The sequence below is a fragment of the Buteo buteo genome, chromosome 16 (genome assembly GCF_964188355.1).
Source record: "Buteo buteo chromosome 16, bButBut1.hap1.1, whole genome shotgun sequence".
NCBI lineage: Eukaryota > Metazoa > Chordata > Aves > Accipitriformes > Accipitridae > Buteo > Buteo buteo.
This window is the reverse complement of record NC_134186.1, coordinates 22,612,907-22,634,103: the sequence shown is the minus strand read 5'-3', so window position 1 is coordinate 22,634,103 and position 21,197 is coordinate 22,612,907. Positions and strand designations below refer to the sequence as shown.

Genomic DNA, 21,197 nt, shown 5'->3' with positions numbered 1-21,197 from the left:
CCAATGAGAAAAATAGCAAGAGGTTTTCTTTTCCTGCCTGATCATAGTGAGGAAAGGAAATTTAAAAACAACATGTATGGGGGAGGAGAAGGGAGAGTCACTGCAAAATGTTGAAGACCAGGGGTGCGAGTACATACTTGTATTAACATCTTCCATCCCTGGAGCTGCAGTAATTTGCATGACATTATCTACCTGGGATGTTGCTATGGTTATCACCATACATAAGTAATTACCAGAGCAAATTGCACATACAGCGCACAGATTCATGCTGTCAGAAGCAAAGGATCTTTTTATACACTTGAAAATGTAAATGTTTGAAAAAATACTAATCACAAAGATTCCTGATAAGAGAAAAACTTCAAGACTGCTCCCGAGTGATCCAAAATTGTTGTTAACTACACTTATTGACAACAGCACCTTAAGGGCCAACCTCAGACCATGCCCAAGTGAGCCAGACACTGCACAGTCTCAGTAGCAAATCAGTAGAAAGAGTAACCAGTTGTACTAAGTAGAAACTAATCAGTAGAAACAGTAGAAAATCCCTGCCCAAAGAGTTTACAGTGCAATTAGATGAGAAAGGTACAGAGCAAGAGGAGTGGTGTAGCACACAGAGCAAACAAGTTCGTCAACATCATGGTATAGGCATGATTATTTTGGGTAGGTTATTTTGGGTAGATTATGTCAAGAAACTTTCTTCTGGCAAGCTAGGCACAAAAAGATGAAAGAAGAGAAGGAAGAAGGAGTGATATAGACTTACGCCCATGCAAAAAAAGAAAAGGGACATGGTGTTGTGATGAAGCGGCTAGTCAGGACAGGCCAAAACTAGGTCTAATCGAAGTGGTTCTCTGAAAGTAACCCCATTTCCCCTCTTGCAACATTTCTGCTGCTATTCGCAGGCTGGGATCTGATTGTGCTCTGATCTCTTAACTTCTAGTTTCCCACAGGAGCTGAGACAAAAGTTACAGTCCATCTACAGTTGTACACCCAAACTGAAGAGAGCAATTAACACCTAGCAGAATATGGCTGAAAGTAAAAATACAGGTTATCTAATGCTAGATCATCCAAAATAAATTAGACATAATAAGTTTATTCTGAAATACTGCTACAATTACATTGCCAATAAAATACAGCAGCACTGTATACAAACAGCTTGAGCTGCAGTCTATTGGTGTCAATGGAAATTTTTCAACAGCTTTGATGAAGGTGTTCTGTGCCCTAAGGAAAAGACAAAGTTTTAAAAAATAGTGCTGCAGCTATGATCTGAGTAAAGCATATTAGGCTAACTGGAATGTAAAATATAAATCTGGAAAATACAAAATAGTTTTATATAATTTAATTTGAGGTGACACACATGAGTCTCACATCCATCCAAACAAACTGTCCTGTGTACAGAGGAATGCTGTAATTTAGTTATTCTGGATTTACAGAGTATCATAGAATTGAGGAAAAAAATTGTTATATTTTCCATTTGTAGCTTCTCCGCAAAACAAGTTCTTTTGCTTGCTTAGAAATCACCTGCTTCTTGCAGACATGTATCTTTACCTCCTAATAATATTATAACAGAGTTATCAGCAGAGATCACTGTTCTCCCTAACTGAGCTGCAGAATACATTTTTTCAGTGCTGAGATAGGCTCTAGTCCTAGACCTAGCCTTTCACAGTTCTCCCTGGGAAACAGGGCAGTCTGCCACACTGCCCTAAAAATGATGGTACTTCCCTAAACTCACCACCAGTAAGTTAAGCTCACTTGTGTTTCAGCATTCAGCCCCAGAAAACCATCTTTCTCTGATAACTAAGTGCCACCATAAGAGCCTGGACTGCTGAGTTAAATCTACTCTCTCATTCCTCCAGGTTGCCTCAGGGGACTATTAATCATAGCTACATGAGACTCTGAAATGTAAGCGATTTGTTGATGAGAAAACCAGTGAGTATATCAGTGCTTTGCCTATTTACATAGGGATGTCTATGTAAATGGAGCCAAGCTCCATGAAGAACTGCATGTGAACAGGAAATAAACAAATGAATTTTACAAAGGACAGAGGAAGAAAAGTATCAACGCCAGGATAAGTGTGTCTTTGCATGATGGTTAGGAATGCTGCACAGTCCATAAAGATTTAGACAAGGCTGAAGATTTCAAGCAGTTTTGCAGGCTGACTTTTAAACTGAAAATATATTTGCTCTCTAAGAACTGTTAGGTGCTACGTTACTCTTACTTTCACCATATCCTTTCAAACCAAACTATGATTCAGTCTTTAGGCCTGAATCTTGTTCTAGTTTTAATATGGACTTCAAATGTAAGTAAGAGTACACAAAGGTCCTCACTTAGAAAGCTACACTGACGCCAACAAGTATTTTGACTATTTTAGCAGGTGGGACTCAAAAAATGTACTGATAGAGATGATATGCTCTGAGAAGAGTTTTGCTACCGAAAGCATGGTAAGAACAGGAATTAGCCAGCAGGCAGTCAGAAAACATGGCATCCCTTAGGGATCATTTACATGGCTTTAGGAAATGCACAATTAATGGTGTCCAGAAATACTGACTATAGATGCAAGATATAAGTGTATCCTCATTAGGATAAATGCAGACTGAGGGCAAAGTAGGGTATGAAACAAGTCATCTCAGGCTTTATCCAGATAACTGGACCCACATGGTGACAGGCATATTGTAGCTCTAAGTATATTTCATACAAAATAGTTTGTGGACTGTAAATTTATCAGTGAAAGGGAAAGTAAATATGTGAAGAGCAAAATGCAAGATGGAAGAAGTGAGATAAATATTGTTGGATTCAGGGGGAAAATGCTATAAACAGTAACCAAAGCTCTTTGATTTGCACTGTTTTCCAGCCCATAAAACCCTAATATCTGCCAGCGTTTCATTAAAAGCTTATAAACTGCCCAGCATGCCTGCTGCTGCATAAATGTATTGCTAAAAAACATTGACGATGTTGCAGACCTGGTATTTTGCAATGTTTCAAAGAAACCTTATGTGTATAAAACTCAGACACATTACTGAAAGAAGTGTGGATTACGAAAATAGCACCTTAAACGCTAAACCTAATTAATATTAGTCATTCAGTAGCAGTAGGTTTCTCTCAGCACAGATGTTCATAGTAATACTACTAAAACAGAAAATACCAATATTTCAGAGAAAATTATTCAGTATTTTAAGAAACAAGTGCTGTGGATAAAGGATTTAAGACAAAACTACCATTTTGTGAACTGAGTAAAAGGAGTAGAAGGCATGACTTTTCACAGAGGACTGGGAGTTCAAGGTGTTTGATGAGGTTATGACAGCCCAACGGCAAAATCTGTAAATGTTAAGCTGAGCAATACAAAAATCTGGCAACACTAAGACTGACCAGATCAACAACTGCTTTGACTGAACGTGCAGTCTCTTCGCAGCATTAAAATCTAAGACTTCAGTACTCTAAGGACAAGTAATCACAGTATCTTTCCTTTTCCACAAAAAGTCATATTGGATCAATCAAATTTTTATTGTTATTACCAATGGTCCTGAACCAAGTCTGGAGGGATCAGAACATTCATGATTTCCCATCTTTCATAAGAACACCACATTTCAGGGCTTGCTCACACTTGAACCCAAACACAGGGCTAAATTAAAATGTTCCAACGGCCAGAACCCATATCCCTGAGGCAAACCCTCCCAATGCCTGGAGGCTTTCAAATGAATGACCACGTATGCACTTAGCCCATTCTGCATTGCTATTACTGTAGCTTTTCTCACAGAAGCGACTCCAAATTGTTCTGACAACAGAACATATAGATTCATTTCGCACATCCCTCAAATAACTTCATATTCCTCTGTTACTAAGATCAAACATCAAGCTGATGTTTGATTACAACACTGATGAGGTGAATGGGCAGTAAAACATACCTGTTACCCATGCAAACTAGCAGCACACTCCAGCACCATGTGGATCAAGAAGGTAAAAATTCAGCACTTCAGCACAGCCTCGCCTCTGGAATAACATTAGAAACAATATTATAGATGTACCAATCAGGAACAGGAACATTAGAAGACTGAGACACAAAAAAGAACTGTATCTGAATTACTGCACGAATATAAGATTCCTGAATATGTTAATGAAAACTTTGTTTTACAGGTATATATGCTTAATACAAAAAAAAAACAATAAAAGCATCGCATCTCACTAGCTCTGTAAACTCAAACGCAGCTGGTATGACTAGTTGAACCATTTTCAGGCTGGCAGACGCATATCACAGCTCTCACCAAAACAGCACTGAAGCACTTGCTCAGCTGCGGACGTACAAACGCACCGAGAGGACAGTCTATCCAGGCCTAAAGCAAAGGGCAGCTCGTGTGACTGAAGTGAAAAGGATGCATTAGTGTTTCATTCTGTCTAGACTTAGGTAACAAACCGACATATCTGACTGTTTAAATGTTTGAAATGTGCTACTGTCACCAGTGGTTCTGAGGCAAAAACATCACTAGCCCTGCATGGCTCTCATTCACACTTTGCACGAGTCCCAAAAGGCAGAAAACAGCCAATGTGGAAGACTCTGACATCACCTTTTTGCTGTCAAGCTTGTGCCAAGCGTGGTTCAGCTACACATGAGATTTAGGTCAAAAGGATGTCTACCAGGGTAACAACAGTGGAAGGGAGGCTGTGGTCTGGTTCAGCATCTTGCATGTCAGCGTTAGTGGTACAGCCAAAGGCCACATCATAAATACAGTTTATACACCCCGTGGGCTGGGCTGACAAGTCAGACGTTGCAATTTGAAACCAGTAGTACCCTCAGGACCAAAGTAACAACAGACAGACAAGCCCTGGTGGTGATGTTTATCTGCATGGTTCTGGTGGTGATGTCTATCTGCATGGTTCGGTCAGATAGTCTAACATGGGACACCTTAGCAACAGGATCGTTAAGGTACAACATGTTGCATACAATGACAATCCTCCCTAGTAGTGAGTTGAGGATACAACGTAGGAAGAGGAATTCTTTCCTACGTAGGTGCAAATTTCAATTACCTCTGTCTAGAGAGTTTTACAGTCGTTGAGCAAAATCAATTGTAATTTAAGGAAAAAACTAACCCTTTTTCTCTGCTAAGTGACTTGGGCTTTCTCTCTCCTGAAATTTTCAGGACCCTGAGTTCATTTCCCTTACAGTGATAGTGACCCTGTTACGATAAATATCCTCTCTGAGAGTGCTGACAACCTTTTTTGTCCTACATCTCTTGGGTATCGGCTTGCCGTAACACTCAAGACAGAGCCACAGGGTGGGGGGTTTTTATTTTCACTCGTAGCCTTGTTGTTACTCGCCTTGAAAAGAAAAAAAATAACCGCGCTTTCGTCCTTTCCTAACCAATTTAGGATGACGGCAGAAACCATCAACCTGCTACTCTGGATGACCAAACTGCACCGACTCACAGAAAGGAGCCGCTCTTCGGCGCTGACGTAGTTTTTTTGACGGTATAAGCTCGGAACGTCACGATGCTACAGGAATGGAAGAGGACTGTAAAGTCCCCCCCCGGCTTTGATTCGCGGCTCGGGCTTCCCCCGCTTTTTCCTGTCAGACCGCTCGGACGCCCGCGCCGGCCGTTGGGCGGCTCGCGCCCCTCTGCAGACGTGGCGCCGGGCCGGGCCGGGCCGGGCCGCGCTCCCGGCGGCCGCTGCCCAATGGCGGCCGCTGCCCAATGGCGGCCGCCGCCGTGACAGGCCGGGGGCGGGGCGGGGGGGGGGCGAGGAGCGGGGGCCGGCCTCAGCCCTCAGCCCCTCGCCTCCGCCTCGGCCTCGGTCGGCGCCGGGCAGCGGACGCCGCCTCGGCGGGACTCTCGGTGCGCGGCGCCCGCGGGGCAGGGGCGGCGGGGCATGGGGAGCGGCGGGGCGGGCTGGTGCCTGGCGGGCTGGCGCCTGGCGCTGGCGTTGCTGCTGCTGTTGCCGCCGGCCGGTCTGGGCAAACCGACAGCGCGGCAGGAGCGGGCGCGGCCCGGCGCCGCGCAGCACGAGGACCGGCCGGGCTTCCAGTACGACCACGAGGCCTTCCTGGGCAAGGAGGAGGCGCGGAGCTTCGACCAGCTCAGCCCGGAGGAGAGCCGGGAAAGGCTGGGGTAAGGGGCGAGGGGGTAGGGGGGGGGGGGCCGCTGACGCCCGGTCGCGACGGCCTGAGGGAAACGTGGCAGGGGGAGGGCCCGGCGGGGGCGGCCCGCCGGCCGGGGTGGGCGCGGGGAAGGGAGGTGGTGAGGGGCTGCCTCCCCGTGCGCGTCTGAGGGGGCGGCGGGGGGCTTGGCGAAAGGGGGGGGGGCGGCTGGAGGGTGCTGGGTGTCGCCTGCCCCGCTGCGGCTCCCCGCCCCCGGGGGAGAGGCTGACCCCGTCCCACGTTGCGGGGCTCCTGGAGTAGTTCCCCGTAATGCCAGCGCTACCTCTTCGGTTAGACTTCTTTCACGCCCCCGCTGATGCTGCAGACGAGCAGCCAACAGTTCTTCACTTTTGCGTTTTTCTCTCCTGGTCCTACAGCAGTAAGCCTCGTGGAGGGAGCTGCGGTGTGTGGTGCTGGGCCCGGTGCTGGACAGACCTCACCCACCGCTGGAGGGCTTTGCTGCTGCAGCTCCTTCCTTACCCCTGGGTCACTGGCCTGGGCCATAGTAGTGTGAATCAAGTTTAAACTATTCCTTCTTCACTCCTCCATTTACAAGTCCATCTTCCCACAGGTTTTCCACTCGTGACATCTTTGCCCACTGTCTTACAGCGTTGCTCTTGCTTCCATGCTGCTCTTTATGCCAAGAACAGAGTCCATGCAGCAGTTGCCTTGTCTTACTGCTCCTCCCTCCTTTACACCTGCTGGAAGTCAGATCACTAATTAGAACAAAGTTTAACAGTAGCTAAAGAAAGATCCTTTTATGTAGTTGCTAACAAGAAGATTTTTTAAAATATCTGCATGTTCTCATCAAGATTAACTTTGCCTTTACTTCCCTTCCGTAGGGTGTGATACTTACTCATTTTATGTCTAGTTCCATCATGAGCTTGGTGCAGTGTCACTGTTATCTCACTGACTAACTTCTTGATCCTTCTGGAAGCTGTCACTACTACTTACATGTATCTTAGCGAGTAAACAGTTAAAGTGGTTATCAGAAATGACGAGTTTCATCCACATTGTTTCAAGAAGGAGCAAAAGAAACCATGTTCTCAGCATACGTGATCTGTGACTTAGATTGCCTTGAGTGTATCACCAGAATGGACAGGCCTTTTTGAAACTGGTCTGCACTTACACCAGTATAGGTATTTCAGTAGGGGATACGATTTAACAGTAGAGCTGGTTTTTACAAATGCTAACTTAGCAGGGAGGAAGCTTAACTTTTAGTGATCTCACTGTGTGCACCTTGGAGAGGTGACACAGGCATGTTAACTTACAGCCACAGTCAATAACCTTTTAAATGGAGGTGATTAAAGTGTCCCTCTGAGGACTAAAGCCCACATCATGGGGTGAACATTGTGCAGCAGAACATCAGAGATGTGGTGCCTGGGGGGCCCGGTGGGAAATTTTCCTAAGTTCCAGCATTTCCTAACCTTGTAATTTCAGATAGCATACTGGGAGGTAGAGGAGAGAGAGGATTTTTAAAACATTTCAGTTTCTTCTTTTTATTGTGGCTTAATAATCAGATATACTGAAAGAAACAGTTTTGTTATGGGTGACCTTTGCAGTGAGGGTTAGCAATAGTGTCACTTCTCAGCAAATACTGGCTTTTAGGAAGAAGACAGATTTAATGAAAAGCTATTTTTAAATGCTTTCTGTGAGAAAATGGGAACATACAGTCTGCTGAGCTAACCAAAGTGCATACTGCTGCGTTTGTAAGCCATTTTACATTGCTTCAGAAGGGTGGTAGCACATTGGTCATCCCAGTGACCAATGCTGGGATTGGAATTCCAGGGCTAGACAGCAGTAATGCAAAGCTACCGTTGCCTTCCTCCAGCAAACGAAAAGGAACTAGCTAGTATACAGAAGCAGCCCTGCAAACTCAACTACCTGCAGCCTCAGTGGAGGAGCAGCTTCACAGTATGGTCTTGGTTTGAGATGGTGGCACATACCAGCCTATAATCGTATCATGACCTGGGAGCACGCCTGCCCTTATGACAGATTCTATGGCAGGGGCATCCCTCCTCCCTGTCCTCCCACACTGGATCACTTGGCAAAGGAAGAATCACACATTGCCCACCCATGTGCCGTACCACAACTCACCTGACTTTGGAGAAGCATGACATAATCCTGGTGCGGCATCCAAGGACTATGTTAAGGGACTGGAGATGGGCTAAGAAGGAGGGGAGTGGGGCTGCAGTCCTCTGAACCTTCTCCCTGCCATTTGTGATGGGCCTGTCGTTTTTAGTGAACATAGAAGATAGTTACAGATCCTCACAATATAAATGTTTCTGTTTTTCATACAGGCCAAGGCCAGAGTTGATCAACATACAGTGGTACTCATATCAGGTGCAGAGGGGAAGCCGTCCTTTCAGCCACTTCATAGTAATGATTTCCTTGCCCCAACTTTGTTTCATCACCAGATGTCTTTGCAGAGTGGCAGCTTAAATCTCTGTAATAGCAGGTTGTATGTACCTGTTGCATGTGCCCTCTAGCTTCTTTATCATGAGGTGGGAAACTAATAGTGACTGAAATCCCACCTCAGTTAGAGGGAGAAAGTAAGCTCTTAGGTATTACATGCTTGTGCATGTAAATTCCTATGTATGAGCTGGCACTTTGTGTCTGTTAACATGCTCTTTGAATTTTTGCTGTATTTGAGAATTAACTATTTAAAATAAAGGCAGTAAGGCTTTTCAGACTGATCAATGTGCATTAGCTCCGCTATAAAACTTAGAATGATCCTGAGCCATTTTACAGGTAATTTTCAGTATAAAAAGTGAGGTCCACAGTCCATGTGATAGCTTCTTACCTGTACCTTTGGGAGCCTGTAGACAAGACTATTTCTTTGTCCCCATCTTCAACTGGGAAGCAGAGTGAAATAGTGCACATGGGTGCAATGGACCTATGCAAACAGGTGGAAAGGAAGAGGCATGAAACATTTTCTGGTAAACAGCCTTGACTTCTTTCATGTTAAAAATACCAAAGAGCTGCAAGCAGAATCATTTATTATAACTAATATATTTAACAATAGAAAGAAATATCAGCTAAACCAATTAAATTCATTGTGGGGCAAATCTATTGACAAATACAGTCCATCGTGCAGTGAAAGGGACCTTTGGTAGTCAATTCCCCATGAGATCTGTACAAAAGAGAAAAGTTAGTCAGTTAATTCATACTTTACTACTTCGGAAAGCAAATTCAGTAGCCCCTTTCCCCACCTGTAGCTCAGAAATACCACATTTATAAATTCAGTCTGATACTATCAGACTCGCACAAGATTGCTGGAAATGCGGCAGAAGCTGCTGCTGTTACTTGACTCTACTTGGCACTTCCATAAGTAAGGGTCAGGAAAAGACATTGCTTTGCTAGTTGAGCAGTTCCAGTTGGCCAGGGTTTGTTTCTTTGTGGAGAACCAAGACGTTGAAATGCAAAGAATATTTAAAAGTGGGTAACTTTCCCCTTTTGGCTACCTGGAGGATTAGGGAGCTCACCTGTTGAACCTCAAGTCAGCATTTAGACAAGTCAACTCCTGCTCTTACCCCTTCTTAGAAATGACACATAATGAGTCCATAGGCATGGTGATTGAGCCTATGGGGAAAGGTCGTTCAGATTATCTCTGCTTGGCCACCAGGTGGTCACCAAACTAGGTGCAGTGCAACTACAGACAGTTTGCTCCTGTACCTCACGAGCAGTGATACAAGGGTTAAAACTGCTGATGTGCCTAAAGCCAATCTGGATGAGCAGAAGAGACATGGTGCTACCTGCCCCAGTTCCAAGAGCAGGGTATATATTTTCCCAAAGGCCAGTGTCCAGAATGTAATAATGCTATGACAAGCCTACCTACGAGTTATGGGATTAAAGCTGCATTCTTATTTTAGATAAGGGTTTTTATCATCTGGTCTTCCACTGTAGCTGGGACAGAAGCCAGTTTTACAAGCTCAGACCCAAACCGGTGGGGTTCAGCAATTACAGGCATCCCTTGAGAGATTTATTGCAGAGAACCGAAGTGGTAGAGGAGAGCATTGCCTCTTTATTTTTAACATAGTTTTTCAGGTCAGTTTTACCTGCAGCTGTGTGCAGAACTTTTCAAAGATGGAAGTTTCCCTGGGAGTACACCAGTACCTTTCACTCCTACTGATTTCAGCAGGACTTGAGGCTAGCAGCTTTACACAGGACAGTGGCTTGTATCCCAATTGTCAGCAATGACCGGAGACCTGCTACAGACTAGCTATTGCTTTAGCGAGTAACAGGCATTCCTGGCAACACAAGCAATATTGGTTTTGTTGGGAAAGAAAGAAAAGAAACAGAAATGGAGGGACTGGAATGGAAGGGAAGACTGTACATGGTATACATGCCGAGCATTACACAGTCATGTAACTTACTCCACCCTAGCATCGGTCTGCTGGAAAGCCACAGGAGAAGCTGCAGGTGTCCACAAAATCCTGGATTTTTGCCCTGGTTGCCTCCAGCAAGCTCCAGTACAGGCTTTCTCCCGTGGTGAAATTAGTGTCTCTTACTCTGAGCATGGCCACTCCCTAGTGACAGTGAAGACCAGGTCCCCCGAAGTTAGTAGAAACAACCTAAGAAATCCAGGTATATGTTTGAGGTACTTTGTTCACTAATTTTGATTGTGCGAGTTCCATTTAAATTATTCATAGCAATATTGAATAATGAATAGAGACATATCCCTTAGGATAATCTGCAAAATGTGAGAAAACCTTAGCCAGTAGGAGAGCTTTATAAATTTTGGGCTTTCCATTTTTGTGGAAAATCGGGGCCAGATAAAGATTACTCAAGTTGGACTGACATGCAGTTTGTTTTTCTGTGAGCTCTTAAGGATGCTGGTCTCTTTTTACAGGAAGATTGTGGATAGAATAGATGACAACAAAGATGGCTATCTCACAACAGAGGAGTTAAAAAACTGGATTAAACGGGTACAGAAACGCTATATCTATGAAAATGTGGCTAAAGTTTGGAAAGACTACGATCTAAACAAGGACAATAAAATTGCCTGGGAAGAATACAAACAAGCCACTTATGGTTATTATCTAGGTAAGATAACATTTTCAGATTATATGCTCAAAGATGATTGAGAGTATAAGGCATGATTTCATGCCTTGCAGTCAACAGGAGTTTGGTGTCACATTTAGGACTCTAGAAAATCGCATTGAATTTTATAGGTACTCAGAGGTCAAAAGCACTTTAGTTAGTTATTGCATCCATTTCCACATGGGTCACCAGCACAGAGAAGGTTTTGCAGAGGAATTATTAAATGTACTGACAAAGCTGAATTAAAGTCTCCACCAGTTAGAAATACGTTATTTTTTTTAACATTTAAAATGGTACTTTAATTAAAAAGTAATATATTGCATAATTAACCAGTATTTATTAATTCAGTCTCTCTAAAATCTTTAGAGTCTAGATGCTAAAATTTAGGCTGGGTCTAAGCTATAGCAAAATTATTGATTAAAATAGTTCTTGCAGAATAACATGCTTCAGACTATGATCAACTGCAAATGGAAATCCTTAACAAATCAGGCAAAAGAAACACGTATCAAAAAATGTACCTGAATCATTCCCCCCCCCCCTACATTCCTTTTGCTTTTTATAAGTTAATGAAGGGAAAGGAGGAGAAGAGATCACTTAAGCTAAAGGGCAATGCTGACAGAACAACAAATCAGTATTAATTGACCATTTATACTCACTGGAAATGCAAAGACAATATCTACCTACCATAGGGACAGTTCCTGGAGCAAGATTCCAGGAGCAGTAATAATTCTTAAGTCTACCTTAGATTAAAATGGAGCTTATTACATTTGTGGAAGGAAACATTTGACATACAATCCCTGCAGCAATATCCCTGGGAGCCCTTCTCAGCCTGTTGTCTTTGTTCTCTGTAGTTCCCAAGATTTGGAGAACAGCTACTACATTGTGGTCTTGTGTTAATGCACACTTAAAATTCCCATCTGTGATTCCTGGCCTAGTCTTTTTCAACTGTTTGTCTCCTAAAATATGAATTGTGAAATTGTTATAATATGAGTATTTTTCATGTTTTGGTTAATGCTTCTATTTTAAAAATTACATCAAATACCATTCATTTTATGCCACTGAACACCCTGAAAAAATGTAATTGTTTTACACTGAAAATAATTGTTAGGTTCCCTGTAGCAGAGGCGTAGCAGTTAGATAATTTCAGTCAGTCTGCCACCTTCTGAAACCACTTTTCTTTGGTTTGCTTGCTTTTTGAAACTGAAAAGTTGTGTAGATTGTACTGATTCCTAAGAAGAATAAAACTTCTGTGAATGAAATCAGCCCAAATACTGCCTAAGCAGTGCTTGTAAAAGCAGATTAAAAAAAAAATATATCTATGAAGGATAATATACAATACTGCAAAATCCATTATTGTGGATTGCAACAGAAGGCTTAGTCAGACATTTACCTATATTACTAAGTCACCTTTAAATATCAAACCAAGTACTCGACCCCTGAATTTAAAACTTCACAGGAAAAAGAAGTTCCGTTTTAATACAGCAGCTATTCTGGCAATAAGCCTTTGTATTTCTAGACTCTTAACAGCAAATTGGGGTGCTTCATTGTGGTAATAGTTTTAAAAGGAACATACTTTTGAGATCATCTTGATTAATTTGCAGAAAATCCAGAAGAATTCCAAGATGCAACTGATCAGCACAGTTTTAAGAAAATGCTGCCCAGAGATGAAAGACGATTCAAAACCGCAGATCTGGATGGAGACTTAGCTGCCACTCGTGAAGAATTCACTGCTTTCCTTCACCCAGAGGAGTTTGAGCATATGAAAAACATCGTTGTCTTAGTAAGCAGAGCAAAACCAATGCCATTATTTTTACTTTTATTTTTTGGATGAGCTTTGAAGTGCTTCTCTAACCTTTCCATGCAGGGTTTAGAAAGAGACACACACATAATAGCTAAGTGGGGAACAGAAGGGGATGCCTTTCATGAAATTGATTTAGAGCATTCAGTATAAGAAGGACTTGTTAAATGTACTTAGACAGCTCTTAAATGGAATCAAGAAACAGTCTTGGGGCATGGACTCACACCAAAATAAAAGGAAGGGTATGTTGACATGTGGCAGCTAAGTGTTTGATGCAAGCTTGTATCTGCCCCTAACTTAAAACTTAAGCATGGTGTCCAGTTCATTCATGCAGGGAATTTTTTCAATACGAAAGGATATTTGTATATTCATTGTATAAACAACAATCACACTGGAGTCAGTGAGAGTACATTTGCCTGTGTACAAGGGCAGGTCAAGGCCTCAAAACGTTAAATGATCGAAGAGGCGAGTAGCCAGAATTCTTAGTTCTCTCTTGATTACTTCGATGCAAAACTATTTTCCAGGAAACCTTAGAAGACATAGACAAAAATGAGGATGGTTTTGTGGATCAAGATGAGTATATTGGTAAGTGTTGAGATTTGTTTCTTATATAATGTCCAGTCCCTTTGTCCATCTTCTCTCAAACTTGCAGCAGTATTTGGAATAATATTTTTCATGACAGGAATATTTTCTGTATACTTGACCACATTAACAGCTTTTTGAAGGCATTATTTAGAAATGCAGGAGGATCAGAAAGTGAATTAGTCTCTTCCCAGTTTTGAATGGTATTTGACTATGCAAAATAGCTGGGAAGCACCTTTTTTCTACTAGTTATTTTCCTAGTTTAATTAGTAAGGAAAACCCCATACTTCCTTAATGGTGATGCCGTTATGTTTCTTCTAGAAATAGAAGATGCATTAACAATGAACTCTGTAAAACCAGCACTAAGCTTTAAGAGTCTCAAAGAAGTTGTGAAGCACATGAAAGTCAGCTGTGCATTACTTCAGTGGCAGAAAGAGAACAAAATGGGAAACATCAACAGATCAGTCACAGTTAATTTGTACAAACTTCCGTCACACTAGGCAGTTAGCTGCTGTCTTGCACTGAGACATATGAAGACAAAATGGAAGCAAGACTGAAGATCAGCAGTACATAATACGGTTTAGCCTTTTGAATCATTATGCTGATACCAAAAGCTAACTTCTCCCACTGCACTCACTTTGAAGGGTTTTAAATCAAGAAAGTAGCACCAGGAAAGCATTAGTGCAAACTCAGATGAATCTTTCTGTTTCTAGTGGTGCTATAAAAGATCACTTCACATATAATCAGGAACAATATACACACGTTAATTAATGGCAGGGGGGTTCTATTCCTTGTAAATTATATTTAGCCTCAGAATGTAAATGGTATTCATTTATGACTGAAATAACAGAGCAGCATAATTTCCACAGTAATTTCAGTTCATTCAGTGACATTACCTACATATAATTATAAGGTAATTGTCAACATTTGTTACCATGTGAATGCTGGTTTTTCTTGTCTTCTATAGATAGGAACATAGAATGTTCTAGTCACGATCACCCCACATTGGCAAGGATGATAAAAATCAAATTGACAGGACATGTCAGTTTCTTCAAATAAACAATATAATTTGCACTTTGAGAAGTGAAAAAAGAAAGTGAATGTGTTGTCTGAAGTTTTCTTCATGAGTTGAGGAAAACTATGCTTAAAATATTCCTACTTCCCTTTTTGAGATATAATATTTTTTATTTTTGATGAAGTGGGGTTAAAAAAACAAACAGAAAACCAAATTTCTTCTTTGGTTGTTTATAAGGACAACAAAAAGAAGTAAAAAAATTTCAGTTTCTAGATCAGGTATTTGATGGGGAAATCTGCTGAAGGTTATAGAACGATTCCTCCCTCCTCCTTCTTCCTTCCTCCTATTTTGTCTTTTACAAAATTTGGTTTAGATTTTATACAAGCAGCAAACCAAAATATCCCTAGTCATGTTAAGCAGAGAGAACTGAATTCTTATTGTGCATGAGCGAACAGAATATTTCAGGGACACTGTGGACAGTTCTGCCAATAGAGAGCTTCACCCTACTGTGCACACTCACATTGCAGGGTCAGGGGAGGTTATTCCAAGGTTTGAGACCAGCATTTGTACTTCCTATAGATACCAGCCAGCCTCTGGCCCTGAGACTGTTCATGTGAGATGCACTTTTCCTTAGCACATCCTTGAAAACCAAACCCAAAAAGTATAGGAGTAGTATCACAAAGCAGGCTTTAATTATAAATAGGGAAGTGGAAGACTTGAGGAATAAGCAGCCCTGATGAACAGAAAACGATTGGCCACAGTGACCAGAAGAATAAAGTGGACACACTTTATTTGGACACACTCATTATTTGGAAGGCCTAAGCTGTAAAGAAGAGTTACAAATCACTTGCTCTTAATAATCACTGCTACTCTCCCAACTCTGTTTATACAGATCACTGCTGCCACTGTGGCATTTTCCTACTGATGCTTCTTAAATATAGCACAGGACTGATATACAGAGCAGCTCACGTACGTAGTCTGTGCATCCTGTGTCACAAATGGTACTCCATCCCAAGGTACCAATCTGTGACAAGCACACTGCCTATGGTTTCTCACACAGAATGCAGCACTGATTCATGACTTCTCCAGGTCTGTCTTTGTAGAAGAATACCGTCTACGAGAGTATGCTGCAGCACTGCATGGTTAAGAAAGGAGTCGCCTACTAAGAAGGGTTTCTCTTACACAGACCTCTCTAAAAGCAGGACAAAAGCATTCAAGTTCCATTTGGCAATTTTTGTTTTCCTAAATTTCCCGTGTGCCTTTTTTCCCTTAGCCACTCTCTGCTGGCTGGAGTCTGTTCTTACCCACAAAGATGTTTGCTGGCAGGAACAAGATAAAATTGCCGAGTTCCTTTCTCCCCATGTGATTGAGCCTAGCCCTAAAGCTTATGATTGCTATTTAACTAAAGATCCTTAAAGGATTTTTTTCTTTCTGAAATTCAGTTGATGATGGCCTTTGGGCACGTTCACCTCTTATGTTAGCCTTAATAGCAGTGCACAGGTACAATACAAGGGTAATGTAAGAATGGACAGAATCACCAGCAGTGAAGAAATATGCTTGAGAGAAGATACATGCAGCTACGTTATTTACACCCCGCATTTCATTTTCTGTACGAAGAAACACTGCGCAATGAGTGAAAAGTTTAGTCTTCCTCTAGGAATACTGTGCAAATGTCTTTAGTTTGTGCATAATTTGCAAATTAAGTATGACTCGAGTGAGAGCTTTATTTCCTTTCCAGCTGATATGTTTGCAAATGAAGAGGGTGGACCAGAGCCTGACTGGGTGATTACAGAACGTGAACAGTTTTCAGATTTTCGTGACCTCAACAAGGATGGAAAGATGGACAAAGAGGAGATTCAGCACTGGATTCTCCCACAAGACTATGATCACGCACTAGCTGAAGCCAGGCACTTAGTCTATGAATCGGATGTAGACAAGGTACTTAGTGTGTTCTAGTATACTTTTTTAAAAAGCTATATAAGATGTTGTGGGTTTTTTTAAACATACCAGCTTGCAAGAATTTATTTCTAATAACTTTTCTTATTAGAACACTTTAAATTAAGTTTTAGAGGCTAGAATTGCTAGCATATTAATGTATCAATCCTCATTTCAGTTGGTAGGGTTAGAATCACAAAGTAGATGTAGTAAAATACAGTTTATCAGCTCTAGAAGTTCCCTTGGCTTTCATTAGGTTAGATAAGAAATTATTTATCATCTTAAACCTGGAAGTTTTAACACAGTAGAAATACTCCTTTTCCTTTTAAGAGTGGTCATGGCTTTTGTATGCTGATTTAGACTGCAAGAGAAAAATAAAAGATACATTACATAGGAGGTAGCAAAAAAATCCCATTTCTATAATCACACATCTTTGACTTAAAGACTGGCTCAATACATCCACTTCCTCTAATGTTGGAGATTAATGGTTCAGTGGATCCCAGATGGTGGTCTTCAGAAGTGTAATGTGAGCAAAGTCGGAACCTGAAAAGCCAAAACACTCTTACACAGAGAGTGTATAAATTGCTAACATAAACAACCATCTTTAACAGAGTACACCAAAGGATCTTCATTTTTACGTCAGGAAGGCAAAACCAAACCACAGGGCAAAACTGCATACCAGATAAGCCGTATACTGTTTGACAGTGAGTTACAAAGAACTTTCAATTAGCAGTTTGACACAGCTGAAGCCAGTGGGACTTCTGTCTTCCACTGGGGTCCAAATTTCACTCACCATGACAGCTACAATGATTCCTGAACCTGCAGTCTGCTGCTTTGAAGAACTGTCTATTTCCCAGGGCTCTTGTAAGTCTGTGCTGGTGTGTCTTTTACTTAGCTTTGAAAATGTTCTTACACAGATTTTATTTTCCTCCCACCAGGATCAAAAACTAACAAAAGAGGAGGTTCTAGACAACTGGAATATGTTCGTTGGAAGTCAAGCTACTAATTATGGGGAGGACCTCACAAGAAACCATGATGAACTATGATACAGTATACCATCCAGTATGCCACAGACCTTTTCTCCACTTTACTGAAATTGTTGTGTCCATCCTGTCTCTTGGGGGAGGATGGGCAAGGGACACACAGCCGAATGACTTGCATTAATATATTTTTAACATGCCAGCTTATTACCTCAGAAACAGCATAGAAATAGCTTTTTACTCTTTTCACATGGTTAAATGCAATATCTACTTACTACAGTTTTATTTTGGAAAAAATAAAAAGGTAACTTTTCTTAATAGATTAGAGCCTGACTTGGAAAAGGCACTTCTAAAAACATAATTGCAAGGATCTTTAAGAGTGAAATATGTTCTTCAAATACCCACTTTAACTATAGTGAAATGCAGCTAGGATAATGTTTAAACAGACTAAGCTATTTAGTCGTCTTTTTTAATAGCATATAACAATTTAGAGTTATACTTTGATCCTCCTATCCAGAGAAAAGGTTTGACACAACAAGATCCACGGCCTTTTTCTGCGCACTGTTTTTCTCTCCTGGTTTGGGCCAGAGGTGCCGCAGAAGGTATCCGGCAGCCCTCTGGTTCATTGCTTTACAAGTGCAACATGTACAACTGGCCCTTCTCTCTAACTCCCATCACAGTGCAGAGACAGCACATGTGGCCCAACACCCTGTGCCGGCATTCCTCAGCGAGGGTTGTGGAGTTCATAGTGACAGCTGCTCCTTCTGACAACAGAATAACGTACAATTGTTTGTGGGCTGTTGGTTATGCTGTTTCCTGGGAGGAATTATGCCACATGGAGCATAATTTATCTCACGCTTTTCGCACTTTACCCAAGCCATACTCTTGTTCACACAGTGTGAATGGCAGCAGTTTTGTGATGGAGAAAGAACAAGACATATCACCCCTCTGGGCCTTCTGTCTTGTCTACCACATAAGAGGACAGATTTATGTGGCTAGAGTTTTGGGTTTGTATGTATATACGTACAAGTACGTGTTACTGAAGCAACTACATGAAGACAGCTTTCCTTCCAAAGAAAGGGATAAGCTTTCCACACAGGTGCTTTCTTTTTTACTCTATAATGTGAGCTGTTACATGTATATTTTTATATACCCAACTTAGATAAGTTTGGTTGTTTTTAGATGTACTGGTTCTAAAATAAGCACAATAAAACCAGTACTTCTTTTTTGATACTATGAAGGTGCAATAACACTAACACAGAGTACCATAGAGAGATGATGTGAAAGCACAAACGAAGCCTTTAAAGCCAGTTGTTCCCAAAGCACTGGGTCATTGGCAGCTCCTGCAGCACTGGGTGGTGCAGTATCTACAAACAGCAGCTGGACATAGAGCACCAACTGTTTCTTCTTCACCTCATTAAAAAAAAAAAGAAAAAGCTAGAAATAAGTCCAATATACATAGTTCCTATTGCTATCACTAAAACTTGTTCTGAATGCTAATACTAAGAGATTAGGGCTCTGCAGCAGTGTTCACCTGGAGGTTCCTTGAAGGGTTTGGTCTACTGCATCACACACTGGTGATCACACAACCATCCAGAGAGGAGCTTTGAGACTCCCAGGTTGTGATATACTTCAGGAATATAACAGATTTGTGAAAATCATCATGAGACAATGCAGAACTGTGACCTCCATCAGCAGTGTCATTTTTATAAGGTCATATAAGAACTGTGGTGAAATATTTTAACATCTTCCAATTGAAGATAATTAACTCTAGATACCAGAGTCTGGCAGAGATTACATGTTCTTGGTAGAACAATTATTAAGTTTTTGGTGTGCACTTCTTACGACATTGCCAGCAATGTCTCTGAAAAAGTCCCTACCTCTTCCACTAACATACAGTAGGACAAATGTCATAAGACATAAGCGAACTGTTTTTGCTTTTCCAGCACCCTCAAGTTAAATAAATGCCTAAATGCAGTGTTATCTGAGAAGCAATAAAATTGTATCTTGGCACATGTAAAAGATTATCTGTTTTGTTTATGACTTGGATTTGGAAAGGTTTGTTGTATTAGATAATCCTAACCATCCTGAGAGCTTTTTTATTTTTACTAGTAGTCCTTTCATACTAAAATTTAACATTTTTATATTTTAGTAACAGAATTGCAGTACTCTCTCTGCACTCAGATTTTCTTCTGCTGTTTCAGGAAACAATACCTTAAAAGACCTCAAAAAAAGCTTGTTTCCTGCAAGTGAAACTGCAGCTCAAACTGGATACTAAGCCAAGGATTTTCACTGAAGCCCAAGGGAAGGTTGTTTGCTAACTCTTGTTGAAATTCAGTGGGAGTTGGGTGCCGAGACACTAAGCATTGTTGCCTTCAGCTAAACATGACGCTTCCAAATCCACTGCATACTGTCCCAACAAAAAACTGCGTCTGAGCTTTGACAAGCAATCACATTTTCTTCCATGTTACTCAATGAATTTGGAATAGAATTAGCATCACATGAGGGAGAAATCGTGTTCCCATGTTTGTTCTTGATTCCTGTTAAGGCTTGGAACACACTGGGCATTGTCCAGTATAAAACTATACTTACATGAGTAAGAATGCTGAAATCAGAGAAGTTATTCATGGTAGCACAGACGGCAAATTTAGACCCATAGTATTTTACAGTAAAATCTTTTTTTACAAAAAAAAATTGATACTCGGGTAGACTATATCCAGCTATAAAAAGGGCAAACATTCCAGTTAGATTGAGGTTCAAAATAATCAAATTATTTATCAATAATGGGTAATGGGGTTATATTAAGATTAGGAACTTTTTTATAAAGCAGAATATAGAAACATTTTTTTCAGAGAATGTAAGTATCACTGATGGGATTTCACTCTAAAGGCTACCCTTTTCTTTCTGCAGCTCTTGGTAGTGTTTCACTTACAAACATTCAGTAATGCACAGTACATTTTGTGCACTAAATTTTCCTTTCAAGCTCAATGCACTAAGGAAGAGTAACTCCAAAAGAGACTAGAGCTTCTGGGTTTAAATTTAACACTATTTAAGGAACGCAAACCTTTGCTAGGGGATATAACTGTTAACATTGTGATTTTTCAAGCCTAAGGTTTCTAATGGGGTTTGACTGTTCCAGAGATAACATTTTTTTTTCCTAGGTAACATATTTCAAGTCATATTATGAGCAAATGTTACAAAATTTTAGTGTAATGTGAAATACTGTAATGTCAGATAGCATTATTTATCTGCTTAATATGACTAAAACCATTAATTGCTGGGAGCCATGCTTCATCCCAGCAACATGAAAATCCATTTTGTGCCTATCTTGTCAGTTATTGCCAATTTTCTTAATGAGTTGTGATGTAGTGAAATTCTGTTGGGAAATGTGTTTATATATTTCCAACTGCAGGTTCTGTACGGTAACTTATTACATAGATCCTCCATTAACTCAATGTTTTCATTATGCCTATGCCACAACATATCAAAGGTGCATTTTTCTTGCTTAGATATGTGGAATAGCCATTATTATTGCACATGCAGTTTTAATTATTAGAATTTATGAAATGAACTAAGTGGCTAATGTTCATTGTCTTATATTTCCATTTAATGATTCAATCAGGTTAAATCTGTCTCCTATTCCAATCAAGGTACTGTACATAACTCCCTGAGGAAAGGGGAATGCAGCCTATCCTGATCTAATTACACTTACACGCATATCTT

At 41.1% G+C, this 21,197-nt stretch overlaps 1 protein-coding gene across 1 annotated transcript; it reads left to right on the top strand.

Annotated features, from left to right (window-relative positions):
• Positions 1-5,754: 5,754 nt before the first annotated feature.
• RCN1 (reticulocalbin 1) lies at positions 5,755-19,496 on the top strand. Its single transcript, XM_075048199.1, has 6 exons — positions 5,755-6,092; positions 10,974-11,167; positions 12,766-12,944; positions 13,487-13,547; positions 16,298-16,497; positions 17,433-19,496. The coding sequence occupies exons 1-6, from the start codon at positions 5,854-5,856 to the stop codon at positions 17,538-17,540; spliced, it is 981 nt and encodes a 326-aa protein (XP_074904300.1). The 5' UTR covers positions 5,755-5,853; the 3' UTR covers positions 17,541-19,496.
• The last annotated feature ends 1,701 nt before the right edge of the window (positions 19,497-21,197 follow it).